This window comes from Cryptotermes secundus, unplaced genomic scaffold (assembly GCF_002891405.2).
Source record: "Cryptotermes secundus unplaced genomic scaffold, Csec_1.0 scaffold825, whole genome shotgun sequence".
Taxonomy (NCBI): Eukaryota; Metazoa; Arthropoda; class Insecta; order Blattodea; family Kalotermitidae; genus Cryptotermes; species Cryptotermes secundus.
In genome coordinates, this window is record NW_019738888.1 from 378,383 (window position 1) to 397,510 (window position 19,128).

Below are 19,128 nucleotides of genomic sequence, written 5' to 3' on the forward strand. Positions count from 1 at the left end.
ATCACGTATTAACGGCTCAGCTGTATGGATTTCTGTCTGCCTAACAGCACTGACCCTGTGTACATTCAATAACTGAGACAAGTAGTTCCTCCACCTATTCAAAATGTTGTGGGAACCTGCAAGCAGATCACCATTCTCATGCTTCACTAAGTTACTCCTAGGTTTGTAACCCCTCTTAAAGTCATTTATTCCCTTATACAGGCCTCTAATGTTCTTGTTCTTACTGTTCATTGGAAACTCATAAATTTTGTCTTTCAGATATTCCCTCTTTTTGTTCCTGAAATCCCTGCTGGTTTCACGTCTTATATTGTTGAGATTCTCCCAATTTATTTTGCTAGGATCCTATAACCATTGCAATTTGGCTTGTTTTCTTTGGTATAGTAATTTTGAGCATCCTTACGCGAACCATGGCTTATGCTTCTTTAGTTCATAATAACCTAGGCACTCCTTGGCAGAAATTTTTATATTCTATCTAATAGCTTCTCAGACTTTATTAACAACCACCAGAGTTTCCAAATTTTCCAAGGCCGCGAATCTATTTGAGATTTCGACACGATACTGATCTTTTCCCTCTGCCTCATTTATTTTCTTGAGAATGAACCTCTCCATATGAACTCTGTGTGTTGTTTGTTTGCTCACTGCCAGTCTTTCCCTAACCTTTGCTACAACCAGGTAGTGGTCAGTATCACAACCTGCTGCCCTGAATGATCGGACATCAAGTATACTTGAATGCCGTCTCCTGTCTATCAAAATATGGTCGATTTGATTCTGTATCTTTCCATCAGGAGATGTCCAAGTAAATTTATGGATGTTACGTTGCGGGAACCTTGTACTTTTGACATAAGATTTTTTATATGGCAAAATTTACTACTCTAACTTCATTATCATTACTAATTTCATGCAATCTCTCATTCCCAATCGTTGGTTTGAATATGTCTTCCCTCCCTAGTTTGTCATTGAAATCTCCTAGCAAAATTTTCACATGGTACTTCGGGAAATTATCAAATACATGTTCTAGTTCCACATAGAGCCAATCCTTTATGTCATCAATTTTATCTTCTGTTGGGGCGTGAACATTCATAACAATGATATCACACCAGCGACCTTTAGTATTATATATGATATCCTATCGCTAACAAACTCTACCCTCTTAACTGCTGATACGATTCTCTTATGTACGAAAAAATTGTCCTTAATTCGTGATTTTCATTCCCCTTTCCATAGAAAAATGTACGTGTATATTCGCCTGCTGGTGCTTCGGTGGCCTATAAAAGTCGAAACATTGAAAAAAATATTTAGGAATATTGTTCGTTTTAAATTAGTCGTTCATGCTTAGAAATATGATCGTAGATGTATAAGTTGAATTATACAAATTGGTAGCAAATGCAACGGTACTTACGTATTAAAGGGTGACTCAAATAATTTTGTCAGTCCCTGAAATTTTGTTTTAAAAGTAAGATCCAAAGCCGAAGCATGGAGTTTGCCTCTAACACCAAGTTCACATTGTTAGGATTTTGGTTTTGTTTTTAATACGTCAGATGTCTGATTACATTTCGAAAAATTTAAGATTTAATTTATAATAAATACCTGAAACGACCCTAAGGTTAGGCTTCATATTTTGCGTTCACAATTAAATGTCTACATTTGGTAGCGCTGACATGGCGGACAGTATGACTATAACTCTTATTTCTAAATACTTATAACGATAATTCAAAATTCATTTTTCTGACGATGAAATTTATGGAATTTAAAAGTAGGTAAGGTCACGAATTCGAATGTCATTTATTGCCGCAAATAATTTTTAGGTAAATCCCAGTTTCTGCCTGGAGTTCCTCGGAAAACTCATGATAATTTCCACTTTTTAATTTTTTTATTGCTAGTGGGGTGGGACTAAGTCCCTTGTACTGCGGCCACTTCTGGCCTATTGTAACAGCCCCAGATGATAGGTGAGGGTGATTGTGGAGCAATTGGTGGAATGAAGATTGGCAGGGGAAACCGAAGTACTCGGAGAAAACCTGCCCTAGCGCCACTTTGTCCACCACAAGTCCCACTTGACCAGAGCCGGGATCAAACCCGGGCCGCCGCGGTGGGAAGCCAGTTAGTCAGATAGACTCTGGCTGATACCGGAAGTTTACACTTCAGGGATATGGGTCAGACTAGTTATCGCTGTACTAACCAATTCACTCGCTCAGAAATTTTCTTATTGAAATATAATTCGAATTATAACCAATAAATGGTTGGATAATGGCATAATCTGTGACATTCTATCGTAAACCATTCATTTGGAATCTTTTTTACATTTCTTTAGAAGAACAGATTTATTATAAAGCGAAACTACTGATAGACGTAACCTATGAAATATGTTACCTTAAAATGAATATTATCCTGCCCAGGTTTACGCAATGTACATGACAACTCCCCTTCTTCATTCTCTTCTGTCAACTGCGGCAGAGCAGAATTGTCCTTCACAGACATGTCTTCTAACGAGCTGTACCTGAAGCGTGTAGCCTACAGACGCTACAGACAAAGGCACCAGTCAATCTTCGTTCTTACAGCAGTTAGTGAGTTTATGAAAAAGACAGCAATCCGCTAGAACGCATGCGCCCTTCACTTGTATCAACAAATGTCAGATTTATGTCCAGGAAATAATTTTTCAGTGACATTAATTACTCTAGGCACCATATTGCTGTGAACTTCATGTAAACAGAATGTGCACGGGGCCACTTGGCATGATAAGATGTAGGTCAACAAGTCTGTTTGAAATTACATTGGCACGTTTAAATTTAAAATGCGGACCAATCAGTGCAATTTTCTCTCACACAACGAAGTAATTGAAAGCGTACAGAGGAGTATCTGAGCCGGCGGCAATTTTTGAAGCTTACAGATTCGTAGTTTAAAAAGACTAAGTCGCGGATTTAAGTTCCTTTCGTGCATAAATACGGTCTTAATTTTCTCTGTTGACCTGTAGAGGCTGTTTAGTGACATGATCCCAAACAAGAAGCATCCTAATAGGTTCAAATGAATAAATAGATTCGATATATATATAATTATGTTGAAAATGTTGCAATATATATATATATGGGCCTACTGCAGAAATGGAACTAGACTCTAGTAAGGTGGTTCGATGATATATAATACAGAAAAGCCAGGCCGTATATTTACCCTCCTCAAGAGATTGCATGACAAATTCGGAATACAATATACCGGCAGCTGAATCAATCTATCCCTAATGAAGTGAAGTTCAAATATTTCAGTGAGATAGTAATAAATCAAAATCTCACTCATGAAGAGCAAATTAAACAAAGGGAAGTGCTTGCTACCAAACAGTTCATAATCCTCTATCTTCCAAGCGTTTATCTAAACATCTAAAGATAAACTAGAATGTAGAGTTGTACCTGCTGCCTGGATGTGCATAAGACTTCCTCACCTACACCACTGGAATTACTCATGCATAGATTCAGGAGCTTAAGAATAGGGTGCTGAGGAGAACGTTTGGAAGTAGGAGAGAGAATACCAATAAGAAGAAGAAAGCTAAAGAATGAGACACTTTACAAATTAAACTTTCCACAGAATATTATAAGTAGGATCTGATGTTCTCACAGCGGTCCTTATGAAGAGTTCTATCTTCTGGGGTATCGAAATCCCATCGACATTTCGGGGGGTCATATTGCCTCCATCTTCAGGATCAAAGAATGGTTCAAGCAAGAACAGCATGAAAAGGTTAGCAAGTAGAGCCCTGCATCATGACGGTCTCTTGATTGATATTTTGTACGATAAATTATCTTCGGAAACATTCCAATCTTAAACAAGGCATTTCCACAATCTGAAACAACATGACGACCACAAGAAATCTGTTTCGGTTTTAAAGTAATAATTAATCCTTTTATGATGATTATAATTATATATATCTCTACAGCCCTTTGTTGGGCCTTGGTCGCTTTTCAGTTTCTTGATCTTACCTTAGATCGCTCGGCTACCGTGATCGGCGATAATTAGCCTTTAGACCCAGATAAGTACAATTTTATAAGACTACGTGTCATAAATGCGACTACAAATTCTGTGTTAGTCATTTTATAAATATTAACTATTACAAATATGGCGACAATGTGGAAATCCACAAATTATCCCATAACGGGAAAATCTGAGGTGCGGGTACTTGTCGATTTATGCGACAGTTGTATTTCGAACGAAACAGAATCGCAGAATGTGGCGGAAGGAAATTCAGCACTAAATGTTGCCTTATCCGCACACAGTACGAAGAGGATAGGCGGCTAGGCCAGGTTTGCCTTCTCTTGCATTCTTCCGAGGCCGCCACACAAAAACTGCTCGGCAAATAAGCAATTCGTATTGAAGCCAGCGCTATTAACTAAAATCGGCCTAAAATTGTTTGGGACATTAAAATGAAATCGCGTTTTTCAAACACATATAATGAGGTGTACGTGTATTGGAATGTGGAGCAGAGGACATTATACGCAGTTTTATCACCAGTTTCTGTATCAATTTATAGTTTTTGTTTTCTTACTTGTAGGAAAGTTTCGGGAGAAATTTACATTACCAACGAAATGGCACCGTATGCGGGAAACATTTTGATTGTAGAGGTTAAAAACTTGATAAAAAGATTTTTATTACAGCACAAGTAACGGGAGACTGTAAAACAACTATTCGCTACCCATCTTCAAATGGAGAGAAATTAACATTAGACAAACACAAGAGGACCTATCTCTTATGTAACTTATTAAAAGGAACAGCCAAATTAAAAAAAAATCATAAACTCCCTGAAATTATATCTTCCTGTGATGAACAGCAAGCAGCTGTCTTGTAGGACGCCATTTTTATAACAAGGCAGAGAATATAGAAAACACTGGAATATAACAGACTAGCATATATCTGCTTTATGGGTGTAAAAAAGCACCTGAAATCTTAGCATTGAATACAGTTCTGGAAATTTTAGAAACAATGTACAAAATTTTTCATTTTTTTAGAAACAATGTACAAAATTTTTCATTTTAATTAAGGATATATATGTAAATAATTTTACTAGATCATGATCTCACTGCAAGGTTCCGGAAAAGATTTCAGCGAATAGAGTGGGTCGCTAAGCTAATGTTTTTAACATGGCAAGGAACAAAATTATAAAAGTCGTTAACTCTAAAAACGGATATAGAACGGGGAATAACAAATAAATACAATACGATATGCGGATGATGCAGTGCTGATAGCAGACGATGAGAATCATTTACAACGAGTATTATATGTCATAGTTTAGTTCTCAGCAGTATAATAAGAACATTTCGATCATTAAAGCAAAGACCCCTAATTTTGCGTTATAAACCTCTCCGATATATTTTGGAAATACAAGGTAAAGTGAAGAAAGCAGTCTTCTGGGATTTGGCACCGTGTATATGTGGTGTTAACCGACTTTTCGGAGGAACGTATCGCCTCCATCTTCAGGGTAGAAGAAAAAAAATATATAAGAAAAGCAGTCTGCTTTTACCGGTTCTCACGGTCTCTTTGCTTGCAGATTTCTTATATATTTTTTCTTCTACCCTGAAGATGGAGGCGATACGTTCCTCCGAAACGTCGGTTAACACCATATATACACGGTGCCAAATCCCAGAAGACTGCTTTCTTCATAGTCACCGCCGTGAAAGCCTCAAATCTTACAAGGTAAAGTGGCTGAACAAGCAATGAGCTTGAGGTACTTGGAAGTAGAGGCAAAAAGCAACGGAGTACAGAAATCGGAAATAAATCATCATGCATGTAAAGCTGCTAAGCTGTCTGAAAGCCTGAATGACACAATATATCGAAATAAATATTTAAGAGCGGAACCTCAAGTAAGAATATATAAATCAGCTACATGACCGGTCCTAACCCACGCAACGGAAGCCAGAGCAGACGCTTGCAGAGTAAAGGAAATACGTAATAGACTTACAGGAACGAACATCTCAAAGAAAATTGTCGGGAATGCAAGAGTGTGTCGTGTATGAAGCCGTTCTAATAAGGAGCAATGCGAAAAGTAGTCAGTAGGAAACAGGATGAATAAACGTAGGGAAGAAGGTGCAACCAGAATTAAAAAATTATAGCAAACAGAATTGTTCAGGTCGTCGGATATATCACCCCGAAATGTGGAAGGATCCTAGGGAGACCTCGTAAGCTTTGGAATGGTTCTTTCTTTTTCCCTCTCTGTTTCTGCATAAACAGGCGATAATCGTAAATACAAGAAAGAAGAAGAAGAAGCTATCCTTATAACCCAGATGGAAATATACGAAGAAAAGGATGCATGATAAGTTGTTTCGAATTTACATATAACTCTAATTAGTAGCAATTGCTGGGTAAGTTTGGGCTAGCAGTTCTTATCACATCAAAAATTGCATGCATATGAGTGAGACAGTTTCATCGTGAAGTACATAAGAGTGATAGAACTTATAGAGTATTCTGACATACAATTAGATTGATCGATCCTGAAGTGACAGAAAACACAATGAGATTGATAGCGGATGTTATACAAGTGTCACTTTTGAACACCGGTTATGCAAATGAAGCTCTCCCTGTCTCTCTCTCTGTTCCCTACTCAAAGACTGATCGAGCAGACACTAAACTGTAAGGCCTTTGTACTGATAATTTCTCACTCGGAATGCATGGTTTGTTTTTCCAGATACTGTCACTAGATATGCGGTGCTTGTACTTTCAGAGACACTGCCACTAGGAATGCGGCGTCATGAATTCCTCGAGATATTATCATTAGGAATGCCGTTACCCCTAACCCCAATCCTCAAAGCATCGAAGTATATGACCTAATTACGCAGATTATTAGACCTATGTTATTTTAGGTTCCGTCTAACATATCGGAAAAAAATTATCAGCTACTCCTCAGCCTTTATTTGAACCCACTGTACAATGATCTCCACTATAAACACTGCTTTACATACGTACAAGAAGCAAAGTCTGTGACATATGTGGAAGGATATTGCGAGCAGGAACAACAATAAAATCATCGAATTGAACTGACGTTTCTCTCTTTTCCCCTTTCACAAGATTTCGATGTCATTCGCTGTCCAGCTGAACGACATTTACAGGATTATTAAATAAAATACAAGACTTTGTCTATTGTGACGCAACATGTATAGAGTAAACTCTCGTTATATGGAACAATAGGGGCGAAAGTGTGTCCGTCTTTGCTGATGTCAGCTATAACAGAGTGAATGTATAGTCACGGAAGTACATCATAGGAAATATAGCCAATACATGCAACAAGCATAGAGACATAAAACGTGATTACGTAAAGTTTTCATTCCCTACTTTAAATAGTTTTCTAGCTGCAAAACCTTCTTAGCTCCTCAACATCTGTAAAAATTCACAATTGTACAAAGACAGATTTTGTCCGTATATCATAAATAAGTTATATCCGTATCCATTATAATGAGGGTTTACTGTGTATGTTAAGTTACGTAGAGATAACCGAATTTTAAAACTTCATAATTGCTGTTGATTTGTTCGTGCTGGTATCTTGAAAATTTACAGAAAGTAACACAGCTTGAAAAAAATATGAACATAACCATCGCTGTGTAAGTAACTATAGGTTATATTCAGGAAAATTTGGTTAAATCAGTATTTTACTGCGGTAATGCTGTAATCTACAAAGAAAAAGTGTCATAATCGCCACAGGTAAGCCTGTAATGGGTTACTTTTCAGATTTCATATATAATCTGGAAAAGTACGGCCCAAATGAATTGAGTGAGCAATTTATATACTGCGTTGTATTTCTTGGGGTTGCTTTGACAGCGATGTCAGTATCTCAGACTACAGGTCCACAGCTTCGAATCTTATGGTGATTGGGGAATATTAAGTCGGAAACGATGTGCAACGATGCTGTGTCTCTAAATCGAGGCATATGCCCGACATTTTCTTCGGGGGGCTAAGGACATTCACAAAAAACCTCTGTCAGGGTAGCCAGTGTCCCGACCGATATTCGAAGCGAACATCTCCCGAACACAAGTCTAGAGCATTACCGCTAAACCAACCTGCTCGGTAATCGTCTTGCAAATTCGCTGATAGCAACAATAAAAATTTCGTCTAAGGTCAAATGTCATTTGGTGAGATATATTTAAAAATTAAAGTCATTAACTTGATCTCTGACATTAAGGGAGGAACATAGACTGAGCGTATTTGAGAACAGGGTGTTAAGGAGAATATTACGACCGAAGATGGATCAAGTGACAGGAGGTTAGAAAAAACTGCATAATGAGGAGCTTCATAACTAATACTTTTCTCCAAGTATAATTAGAATGATCAAGTCAAGGGGGATGAGATTGACATGCATGTAGCACGAATGGGGAGAAGAGGAATGCATATAGGATATTGGTGGGAAAGCCAGAAGGAAGGAGACCACTGGGAAGACCAAGGCGTAGGTGGGTGGACACTATTAAAATGTATCTTAGAGAGACAGGAAGGGATAGTATGGATTGGATTGATCTGGCTCAGGATAGGGACCAGTGGACAGTTTTTGTGAACACGGTAATGAACCTTCGGGTTCCATAAAATGCTGGGAAATTCTTAAGTAGCTGCATTTTTGGGGTTTCCTTAAGAAGTGCTCAGCTCCGTATGTAAGTCAGTATTAACGTTGAATAACATTTTAACTCAGAAGAGCAGATATCTCATTCCATTGCCTGCAATATTTTTTCAGGTGGCTGGAAGTTTAATTAGCTTATAATCCGTGCATAAACATATTCCTTTATTTTCTCCGAAATTACTTGAAATATGGACAAATTTTTCTCAACGTCAAAATGAGTTCAGTATATGTAGTATTAAAATACAAATTCTACAGATTTGTTTAATGTTCTGTCCTACATTTATATCAAGATCCATATTTACAAGTTCAGAAAGTATAAATAACGGAGAATATACATGCAAGATGCATCCGCTTAATAGTAAATTCACACAAACCTGGACATGAAGTCATTTCTCAGTTCGCCGATATATCTGCATTATATAATGTTAGTAATACGTAGCGTAGTTTAAAATGAGATGCCATGTGGAGTTTGCAAAACAGAAAATGGATTCTTTGAAAAGAGGTACTTGGTACTTACGTGTTAAAGTGGCCCAGCTGACTTCAAAATTGACCGCCATATTGTCCACCATGTTTGCGCATGAGTAATATATCCATATTTTAATTAAAATCCACAGATGTCAGTGTGATATATGAGCTATTTCGCGCTCTGAATTTCTTTGGAGGTTATGAATCGTTATGAATTGTGGGATTTGCAGATAACTGAAGAGGAGTAGATCAGTTGTTTTCTCTAAACAATGGAATTCTGCCAAGTCAACGCAAGTCCGATAGTATGAGCCTTTAATGGATCTACAAGACAGTCACTGAATCTTTTCTTCTCTTTCACTTTTGGGAGTGCATCATACTGAACACAAAAAAGCCAATACGTATAATGACAACTGGTTTGAGAATAATCTGCTCACCTTCGTTGCGGCCGTGAAGGCAGAATACTGAGCGACTACGCAGGTGCCAACGTGGAGGACACTATGGCGGTAAAATTTAAAGTTACATGGGTCATCCGCAAACACGTAAGTACAAAATTCTTTTGTGGCCAATAACTACAGATCCTTTCGATTTTCAGATTTTAATTTCATCTTAAAGTTCATTAAAGGGTATGAGAGACGGAAAATCTCTTAATCATCTACATGAATCAGCCTTTTCTTGAGAAATTGATAGTCACTTAGCTGATTAAGAATTTCACTACTTTTATGGAATCTGAAAGTTTATTACCGTGATGGAGTTGAGGTTCTCACAGCGGTGACTATGACGAGAGCAGTCTTCTGAGTTGTGACACCGTGTGGTTATGAAAACCCTCCTTCTTGCTTGGTTTACATTTCAACCCTTGTAATGGAGGTAATATGTTCCTCTGAATCTTTTGGCTTTTTGCGAATTACACATTACAATCCAGGACCATATATGTTCCTTACCAAGTTCACAGGAGCTCACTACTAATCCCTATCCCAAACCATATGAATCCAATACACAGTTCCATGCTCTTTTCATCCATTTTAATATTACATGATATAATTAAAGTAAAAATATTAGCCTGAAAGTAGCTTTCATAGGAGAAATATTTGTCATTTTGATAATCATTTTGGATTGATATTAACATCAATTAAAAATAAGAGAAATGATGGAAAGCTGTATCATGTGTTACACTTACAGAAGAATAAAATCAATATCGGTAATGAAAACGTATTTAATGCTTCACTATAATATATACAGTATACACATATTGTACAGTTACTCTGTCATAATTAAAATATTCACACACACTGAAACATCAGTGTTGACTTGGAATTCTGGAAATCACTTTACTTGCTGACTGTGGTATGCTGAAAAACGTGTCAACAGGTCAGGGAAGATTTCAGCCACTGGAAAAAAAAAAAAGCCCTTGTATACAAATTCTGAGTGCCTTTTACATGATTTTTCTTATATTCATTCTAACCTTGTACTGACAATCCTATTTATAACAGAAAATATATTATATTTCTGATCTATGTATGTGCTTGTGTTCATTTTCATGCATGCTTGCACACATGCACTTGTGTGTGCATGTGTGCACTTTTATGTGTAAAATCATGCTGAAGCTGCAAATTGAAGTTCTATTGTAATGAAGGGGATACATTTACTTTACCTCTGCAAGACTTTGTTTTATACTTCCATTCTGAAGTGGATCCTTTGATTCAAATAAGTCTGTTGAAAGAATGGCTAGTATTAGTGTAATGAATCTAAAACATCAGCTTTTTGTTCTAACACTTTTAATTATTCATGTAATTAATACCTTGTCAAATTTAAAGTGCAAGAACTGATACAAATATAATGCCAGATTTTCATTCTAATAATGCTTTTCACATTATTTTACCGACTTCCTTATGAAACTGGATCACATGACTTACTGAATGCAACACTCAGATGTAAAATGGCAGACACAAAATCCCCAAAACGGAGTGTTCCATCTTTTCTCATGTAGCGAAGAATGAGAATTGAAAGTACGTCTGTACTCAACTGGAAACCTGAAATAATATACTTGAACTGTATGATCATATTTTTATTCTAAAATTAAATATAAATTGCATTCCTAGAATGAAGCACTGAATATGAAAAAGTTAATTCAAAGGAATAATAATAATTTTAGGCATAAAGATCTAAGAATATAGCCCATGTAACAAAAAAAAAAAATCAGAAAGTTGCCTTCTTTGACATGTGTGTCAGAAGAAAAATCTAAAGCTTAAATGTGTTAGCCTGGAAACATTTGATTACAGGAAATATGTATCAGAATTTCTGACAATAATGCTGAATGTATTAAAATTCACGTTACACTCTCTGTAAATTTTAAGTATAACAGATCATAGTGAATAATGAACTCAACAGCAGCATGACATATGATGTGCTATCTGATTTAAATATGTAATTCTAAGTCATTTCTCACGTTACATTAGAAGGATACATATTTAGCATTAAGTTTAATAAAAAAGTATATGAACACACAAGAGCTTTATATTAAACCAATGGACTCTTATTCTTATCATAATCCTTATCCCCATTATCATTGTCCTCCTCCTCCTCTATAACATTGTTAAGTAATGACCAATAATTATAATGAATCACATACCCACTTCTAACAGAGCATCTCTAAGTCGTTCTGCTTTTAATATCCCTGTTTTTTCCTTAGTGTGGTTTTTGAACGATGTTTGCCAATATTTCAGGCTGCACATCAAATCCTTGAAGTCACTAAACTTTAGTCGACCACTTCCAGAGTTCTGAGGTGTGTTAAGGAACTGCATAAGGTATGTCAGCTGAAATTTGTCCATACTAAAGAATGACACAACTTAAATCTGTGCTGATAGTAAAACAGCAGAAAGCTGTGAAGTCTCTTCCTGTAATCTTTCATTTCATTGATATAATTCATAACATCAGTGAGCAGAGGAATATCCTACATGAAATAAGAAAACAGAAGGCTAATTGGATTGGTCATGTTTTACGCAGAAACTGCCTTCTAANATAAATCTGTGCTGATAGTAAATCAGCAGAAAGCTGTGAAGTCACTTCCTGTAATCTTTCATTTCATTAATATAATTCATAACACATATATATTTTGACACTTATATTCAAGATCATTGCCACACCTGAAAAAGTGAAAGGTAGAGTTGATGATGGATGATTGATGATGATGATGATGATGATGGTGATGGTGTCACAGATTCATTTGCACCAGCAAAAGTATCCAGGCATAGAAGTTTTATTGTGTTCAAAGCAGCCTATGAACGATAACTTGTTTCATCAAACTGTCTTACAAATTTTCTGTTAATAAGGATACATCCAACGTGAGGACCACTTGCCGACACACCTCCATACAGGCACAACTCTTTATATAATCTGGAAGTCAGTAAGAACAGGAACATCAATGTCTAGAAGTCAACATAGTTTCCAGGAAAATTTAAAATGAATTTCACTCTTTGCTATATCTGGCCGACCATATGAGATATGAGTTTTCACAACACATACTGACTTTTGGGACATAATGCCCTGTAATATGGCAAATGGGCGCCAATGTTTTGGAAGACCATGCTGCCTCCATCTTCAAAAGGCACCAGTGTTTTTGAGAAATATGTGCTATCCATCTTCAGGCTACCCTGAAGAACGAGGCAGCAAGTTCCAATCAAAATTCTGGTACCTACCCACGTCCTATGAGTTCAGTTAATATATATACTTTTTGATTATTATATCTTGTTAGATGTAAGAAAGGATAAGTATTTCTACATTGTATCACCAATGACATAACTTCCCTAACAATGTAAAATCTAACATCTGAAGCCATAAGGGTGACTGAAAATAAAATCTTTTCAAAATGTCAGCCATGTCAAATGGTTAAAAATGACAGAGTTTCATCTTCTGATGATGGGGCCAGAGATGATCCCTTCAATCATTTTAGACCAACTGACACAGCTGACAGCCCGAGGATATTTTATTAATTTTAGTATGTGTGAAAGATTCAGATGTTAGATGTACAATGTTATGGAAGTCGTGTTGTTGGTGGTACAGCGTAGAAACCATTGCCTCAAAGATTTTATTAGTTTCTTAGTAATTCTGACCATTTTGTACCTTTAATTTAAATTCAGTTTCAAGTTTAAATAGGGTTAGCTACTTCATCTCATACAGTCATCAGTAAGTACTGTGCAACAATACTGAATTTATAAGGACTGAAAATAAATGGTCCACTAGGTTTTATTGTTTTTCAGTTACAGCAAAAATACAGTAATGGGCCTGCTGACCTCAGGGTTTGATATATTACATGGGTCCTAAATACATTCTGTTTACTGAATTTTGTTAAACAAAGAGAGAGACTAGTGTATGTATACTAGTAAGGTCTTAATTAAAAAGATATAAAGGCCTGCTTTTGGTTGATACTTCATAATACTTGCCATTTGGTAAACAAGCATCCAGTAATTCTTGCAGCTCAAAGGCATTTACTGTTCTGTGCTCATCAGCCAGTTGCAAGAAAACAGCTTCATACTGGCTAAAACTCTTCCCATCCAAAGTGGCTGGTGCCTGTAGGAAAGAAAAAAGTGTTACTTGATTGTGCAGGAACAGAATTTGGTGGAACTTCCATTTAACACATTCCTTTAGGGAATAAGTTTGGAGTTTCAAAGAAGATGAAATACAGGAGGCTAGTTTAGGCTACAAAATTCATATAAATTATTACCACATTATAACCGCATTAGTTTAGTTCTCATGAATTTCATTTTGAAGATAATTCTCTGTAGTTGTATTCAAAGTTCTGTATACAATAGTAATTAGATATATACATCTTGAAGAGCATGTACCATGTCTGCCATTGTGTAAATTATATTCTCCTTCCCCTTCAGAGTCCACCTAACAATCATTCAGCAAATTTAAACTGAATATTAATGAAGTAGGCAAGGTATACTGCTTCTTACACACTGGTAATTATTTGTTTGTAGGTTCTTCTGGGTACAGAACAAAGTCAGAATGCTAAAAATTACTAGGAAATATAGTAAAGTTCAAACTTATGGTTATTAGCTTATATTTTTACTTCTAATTCTCTAATAATTGTAGTAATTTAGTTAAAATTAATGTTGGCTGATGCAAAACAAATGCATGCTTGAAAGAAAACTATAACTGAATTTCATAATGAGTCAGTGTTCTGGTGTAGAAACTTAAAATGAACAGAACATAATCTTCAGCCTACAAAGCCATATGGCAGAACACATATTTCTATGCTGTGAGCAGCAACAAAAGAGTTTAATGAGACATATGAAACTGGAAGATAACTTCAAATTAACAACCAGTTTCAAGTCTACAGTAATCAATCACTTTTTCTAAAGACCATTTACTTATGTGTTCTTGTTTCACCTCAGTCCATACCAAGTTTTCACCAACTAAAATAAATTAGAATATGAATATTTTATCATCATTCTTACAAACATTTGGGTTGCTAAATTATCCAGTTTTACCAAGTAACCAATTTAATTACCATGTTTGTGTTTTCAAGCTCTTTATTACGAGGGTCATACTGAAAGTCATGAGCAACAATTTTTTGTGAAGTNTCCAATTTAATTACCATGTTTGTGTTTTCAAGTCATGAGCAACAATTTTTTGTGAAGTAACATGCTTTCTTATTGACAAACCAAATACACCATCTCAATCTACAAACCTTTTTTTATTTTTCCACATAATCGCCACTTGTTTGTACACATTTCTCCCAGCGTTCTGGGAGTTTGAAAATTCCCCTTCTGTAAAATTCTGTTCCAGCCATCTGAAGGCACTGACGCACTACTTTCTGAATTGCCTCCCTTGTCTCAAATTGTCCACGCAGCTGATCCTTCACAAATCCGAAAAGATGGTAGTCGGAGGGTGCCAGATCAGGGCTATAGGAGGGGTGTGGAAGAACTTCCCACCCCATCTTTACAATTGCTTCCAATGTGAGGCGAGTGGCATGAGGGCAAGTGTTGTCATGCAGGATAATGATGTTTCGTCCCGGACTTTTATCGCGCAATGCACGACGGAGCTTGTTCAGCGTCTGGACATAACGAGCAGCATTGATGGTTTGCCCAGGTTCCAGGAATTCGGCCAGAATAACCCCTCTGCATTCCAGAAGACTGTGCCCATCACCTTTGCAGCTGATGCCACTGTCTTTGCTTTCTTTTTTGATGGAGAATGCAAATGGTGCCATTCCATACTCTGCAATTTCGTTTCAGGCTCGAAATGGTGAAACCAGCTTTCGTCACCTGTCACAATACAGAGCAAACAATCATCACCTTCGTGTCGATATCTCTGCAGCAGTTCTGAGGTGATGGCTTTTCGCTGACCTTTGTGGTCTTTGGTCAATAACTGCGGGACCCAACGAGCACAAACTTTCCTATAGCCCAAGCTTTCAATCATCTCCTGTACTACACTGTGCCCTACTCCAAGTTTTTTGGCTGTTGTGTCCACAGTCACATGCCTGTCATCTTGAATGATCTCATCCACTCTTTCCTTGTTGTGTTCAGTTGAGACTGTCCAAGGACGACCACTCCGAGGCTCATCTTCGATGCTGGTGTTCCCATCTTTAAAATGTTTCATCCATCTTCGAACACTGCTCGCACCCATGCACACACTTCCATAAGCACGCTGAAGTCTGGTGAATTTCTGCAGCAGGGATTTCCTCTTTCACAAGAAATTCGATGACAGCACGCTGGCGAAATGACACATCGTTGTCGGCCATTTTGTTAGACGTGATACTGGTCATGTGATTGACATCACAAGACACTCAGGGTTAACACAGTAGCTGGTTCCACCTACCACCGTACTCTCTTTTCGTCTGCTGTTCCCAGGTTGCATGCAAAAAAAGTTGCTCATGACTTTCGGTACGACCTACGTATTTGATATGCATACTTATATACCATTACAAAACTTCCACTCTGTTAGTCAAGTTCATTTCCCAGTATTAATCTTTTGCAGTGTCATTTAATTTTATTATCCTGATGTTATCAGATTACTTAACTTAAATGTCATTTAAATACCATGTTTAATTTAGTAGGAGGTATTCGGTTTTTATTACATTCTGCTATGTTAGGAATGGAAATTAAATCTGGTTAAGCAAAAAATAATTACTGAAACTGTGAAATGAAAATTACATATTCTTTCATTCAATAGATACAAAATGATTTTGTTAATACAGCATCACAAACTTTCAAGCATGCAGATCCGCTACCTAAACCATGGTTCTTATACTGCTGAGAACTCCAAAAACAATGCAATATGGTTTCACTTTAGTTAACCTTTCAGACCAAATATTAATCTTTGTTAACCATATGTATGTGTCTGATTAAATGAAAAGTAACTTAATATGTAGGTATCACACAGTACATGGGTCAAGTTTAAATAATAAAACAACGAAACAACCTATGAACTCCATATTTAGGACTGACTGATCCAAAAATTTGCATTATGAGAGAGCAGAAGAGAAGAGGAAGAGGTTGAGGAGGAAGAAGAGGAATAATAGGATAAGAAAGAAGAAGTAGAGAGATTATAATGGTGGTGAGGTTGGTGGTAATGGTGCTGATGATGATTTCATTACAGTTCAATAGCTATTAAAAGCACAATTTGTGTATATTACATTCTTTTCTGCAAGCTCTGAACTACGAGAATAATGAAACACTAAAGGAAGACATCACTGAAGCAATGCAATGTGTACAAATGCCTGTCCCCTGACTAGCATCTTACATATATGGAACACATAGCTTTTTTGTTATGGAAATAAACTAATAATCTTCACTTCAGAGGAAGAGAATATAACGGAGTATGTGAAAAAAAAATCCTTTTAAATTGTTGATATATACCTTGATGATGGCTGACTTTATTAACGATGGCTGCATGTCAAGTAATCTGCAACAAAAATTAAAAAAACTGAAACACAGTCATTAATATAAGAAACAGAGATATTTCATCATATTTTTGTATCATAATAAAAATTGTTGGAAGGCGTTCTTAAAAATGAATGAATGTATGAGGGGTAGGCCTCCTCGGACCTTGCACTGCGACCTACAGTGGCTGCCTAATATAATGAGGATCAAGATGTGCTGTTGAATCATCATCCAGTTATTCATTTCTGTGATTAAGGTACTTGAATGTGATTCTCTATCAGTTTTTTGCAGGTATAAAATTCCCTTGTCTCTACTGTTAATTAATGAACTCCACATTCCTTGAGAAGCTGATAATTGGTCAGCTGGTCAAGAAATTCCTCAACGTTTGCAGAAACGAAATGTTATTACTATGATCACAAGAATTCATTACTGCACCCTATTCTGAGTCAGTTAAATTCAGCTCAGATGGATTCGTTTTAATATTAGCTTCCCATATATATACGAATCTCTCAAGCAGCTTCTTTACTTCAGATTTAATGACTAAAATTTTGTATATATTCTTCATTTCCCATATGTGCTATATGTGTCACCAGTCTCATTTTCCTCAATATGATCGATATTAAGTTAAAGGAAAAATATTTTTTTTGTGAAACTGCATTAAAAATATCCATGAATTTCTAATATACACAATGTGTGATGTCAGCCTCTCTCTGCTTAGAGCAGTCGTGCCAAAACTGCATGATTTCATGAATCCGTATTCTGAGGAATGAGTACACGTAAATCACCATTAAAAATTGATCATATTTTACTGAATTTCCCCCTTATTGCTAAATAGTTAGGCAGTGTTTCACAGACAAGTTCTTTTCTGAAAGAATGGTAATATATGTATGAGGGGCAGTCAAATGAAAATGGGTCAGAAGCCAGAACATATTAAAGAATATTTCTTACCTAAAAAGTAATCTCCAAAACTGTTAATACATTTATCCCACTGGGAGATAAGATGGTCAATCCCATCCTTGAAAAAGCTTGTGGGCAGTCTACGGAACCACATCTTTACCCAGCCACACACGTCTTCGTCCGATGCGAACCAATGTCCATGGATGTCTCTCTTCAGGTCTCCAAAAATGTGAAAATCTCATGGGGAGAAATCTTGGCTGTAGGGGGGATGTTGAAGCACTTCCCAACCAAATCTCTGTAGTGTATTCCTCACAGAGTTGGCAGCGTGGGGGCGCACATTATCATGAAGAAGGGTAATGCAGTTCGATAGCATTCCAGGGCGTTTTGACTTTATGGCACGTCTTGGTTTCTGCAAAGTGTCTTCATAGCGCTGTGCACTGATTGTGGCCCCATGCTCGAGAAATTCTACAAGCAGAGGGCCCTTGCAGTCGAAGAAGGAAGTCATCACTTTACTGGAACTTGTGTGTATGGCTTTAGATTTCTTTGGTGGGGGAGAATTCACGTTTTTCCACTGTTGGCTCTGCCATTTGCTCTCGGGTTCAAAATGGTGGCACTAAGTTTTGTTCCCAGTGGCAATACAGGACAGAAAAGCATACTCTTCCTCATGGTATCGTTGCAAGTGATCCAGTGATGCAGCCATTCTCTGAGTCTTCTGTTCCTCCATGAGTTGATGTGGAACCCACTGCGCGCAGATTTTGCAGTACAGCAGGTGTTTTGTCACGATGGCGTGTATGGAACCGTTACTTATTCCCATCAAAAGACTAATTTATTCTACAGTGATCTGTCGGTTTGCCCGGATATGAACATCCAACGCATCAATAACATCAGGAGTGATGACATGATGAGCCTGTCCTGGCCGAGCATCATCTTACAGTGACACACATCCCTCTCGGAACCTCTTATGCCACGCCAGCACATACGAATGTGATATGCTGTGTTCGCCGTAAACAACAGACATGCGATGATGAATTTCTCATCCTCCTACTCCTTCAGCAGTCAAAAAGCGTAGTACACTACTTCGCTGTGCTTCTTTACCTGCCTCCATTACTGATGTTGGATGACCACACGTAGCGCTAACCTTACTTCCAGCACAATAAACAAATGACTAGTGTGCAAGGGCATTGAGCCGATCTCTTCGGCTCATTGGATGTGGTGCCCTCTCTGAGCGACGGTGGCCTAGGCTCCTACCATTTGTTTTCCTACATCCCTTACCACTTCTCCTTATTCCGTGGCGCATCTTACGTCACCACCCTCTGT

General features: G+C 37.2%; 2 protein-coding genes across 5 annotated transcripts in view; both read right to left on the reverse strand.

Annotated features, from left to right (window-relative positions):
* Positions 1–9,553, reverse strand: part of LOC111871279 (probable 3',5'-cyclic phosphodiesterase pde-5) — a 105,650-nt gene extending 96,097 nt beyond the window's left edge. Inside the window, exons 1-2 of one of the 4 annotated variants that reach the window (XM_023864262.2) lie at positions 9,087–9,553; positions 2,368–2,508 (exon numbers count right to left, since the gene is read on the reverse strand). In XM_023864262.2, the coding sequence (XP_023720030.1) occupies positions 2,368–2,475 (108 nt within the window). In that variant the 5' untranslated portion in view covers positions 2,476–2,508; positions 9,087–9,553. Of the gene's footprint in view, positions 1–2,367; positions 2,562–9,086 lie in introns of those variants that run through there. The other 3 variants (XM_023864265.2, XM_023864264.2, XM_023864267.2) reach the window with 3 other exon arrangements.
* A 673-nt stretch (positions 9,554–10,226) lies between these two features.
* Positions 10,227–19,128, reverse strand: part of LOC111871280 (calpain-C) — an 87,304-nt gene continuing 78,402 nt past the window's right edge. The window contains exons 12-18 of the mRNA XM_023864268.2: positions 16,891–16,936; positions 13,471–13,597; positions 12,366–12,424; positions 11,661–11,808; positions 10,945–11,061; positions 10,683–10,741; positions 10,227–10,419 (exon numbers count right to left, since the gene is read on the reverse strand). Coding sequence (XP_023720036.1) covers positions 10,393–10,419; positions 10,683–10,741; positions 10,945–11,061; positions 11,661–11,808; positions 12,366–12,424; positions 13,471–13,597; positions 16,891–16,936 — 583 coding nt within the window. The 3' untranslated portion in view covers positions 10,227–10,392. The remainder of the gene's footprint in view (positions 10,420–10,682; positions 10,742–10,944; positions 11,062–11,660; positions 11,809–12,365; positions 12,425–13,470; positions 13,598–16,890; positions 16,937–19,128) is intronic.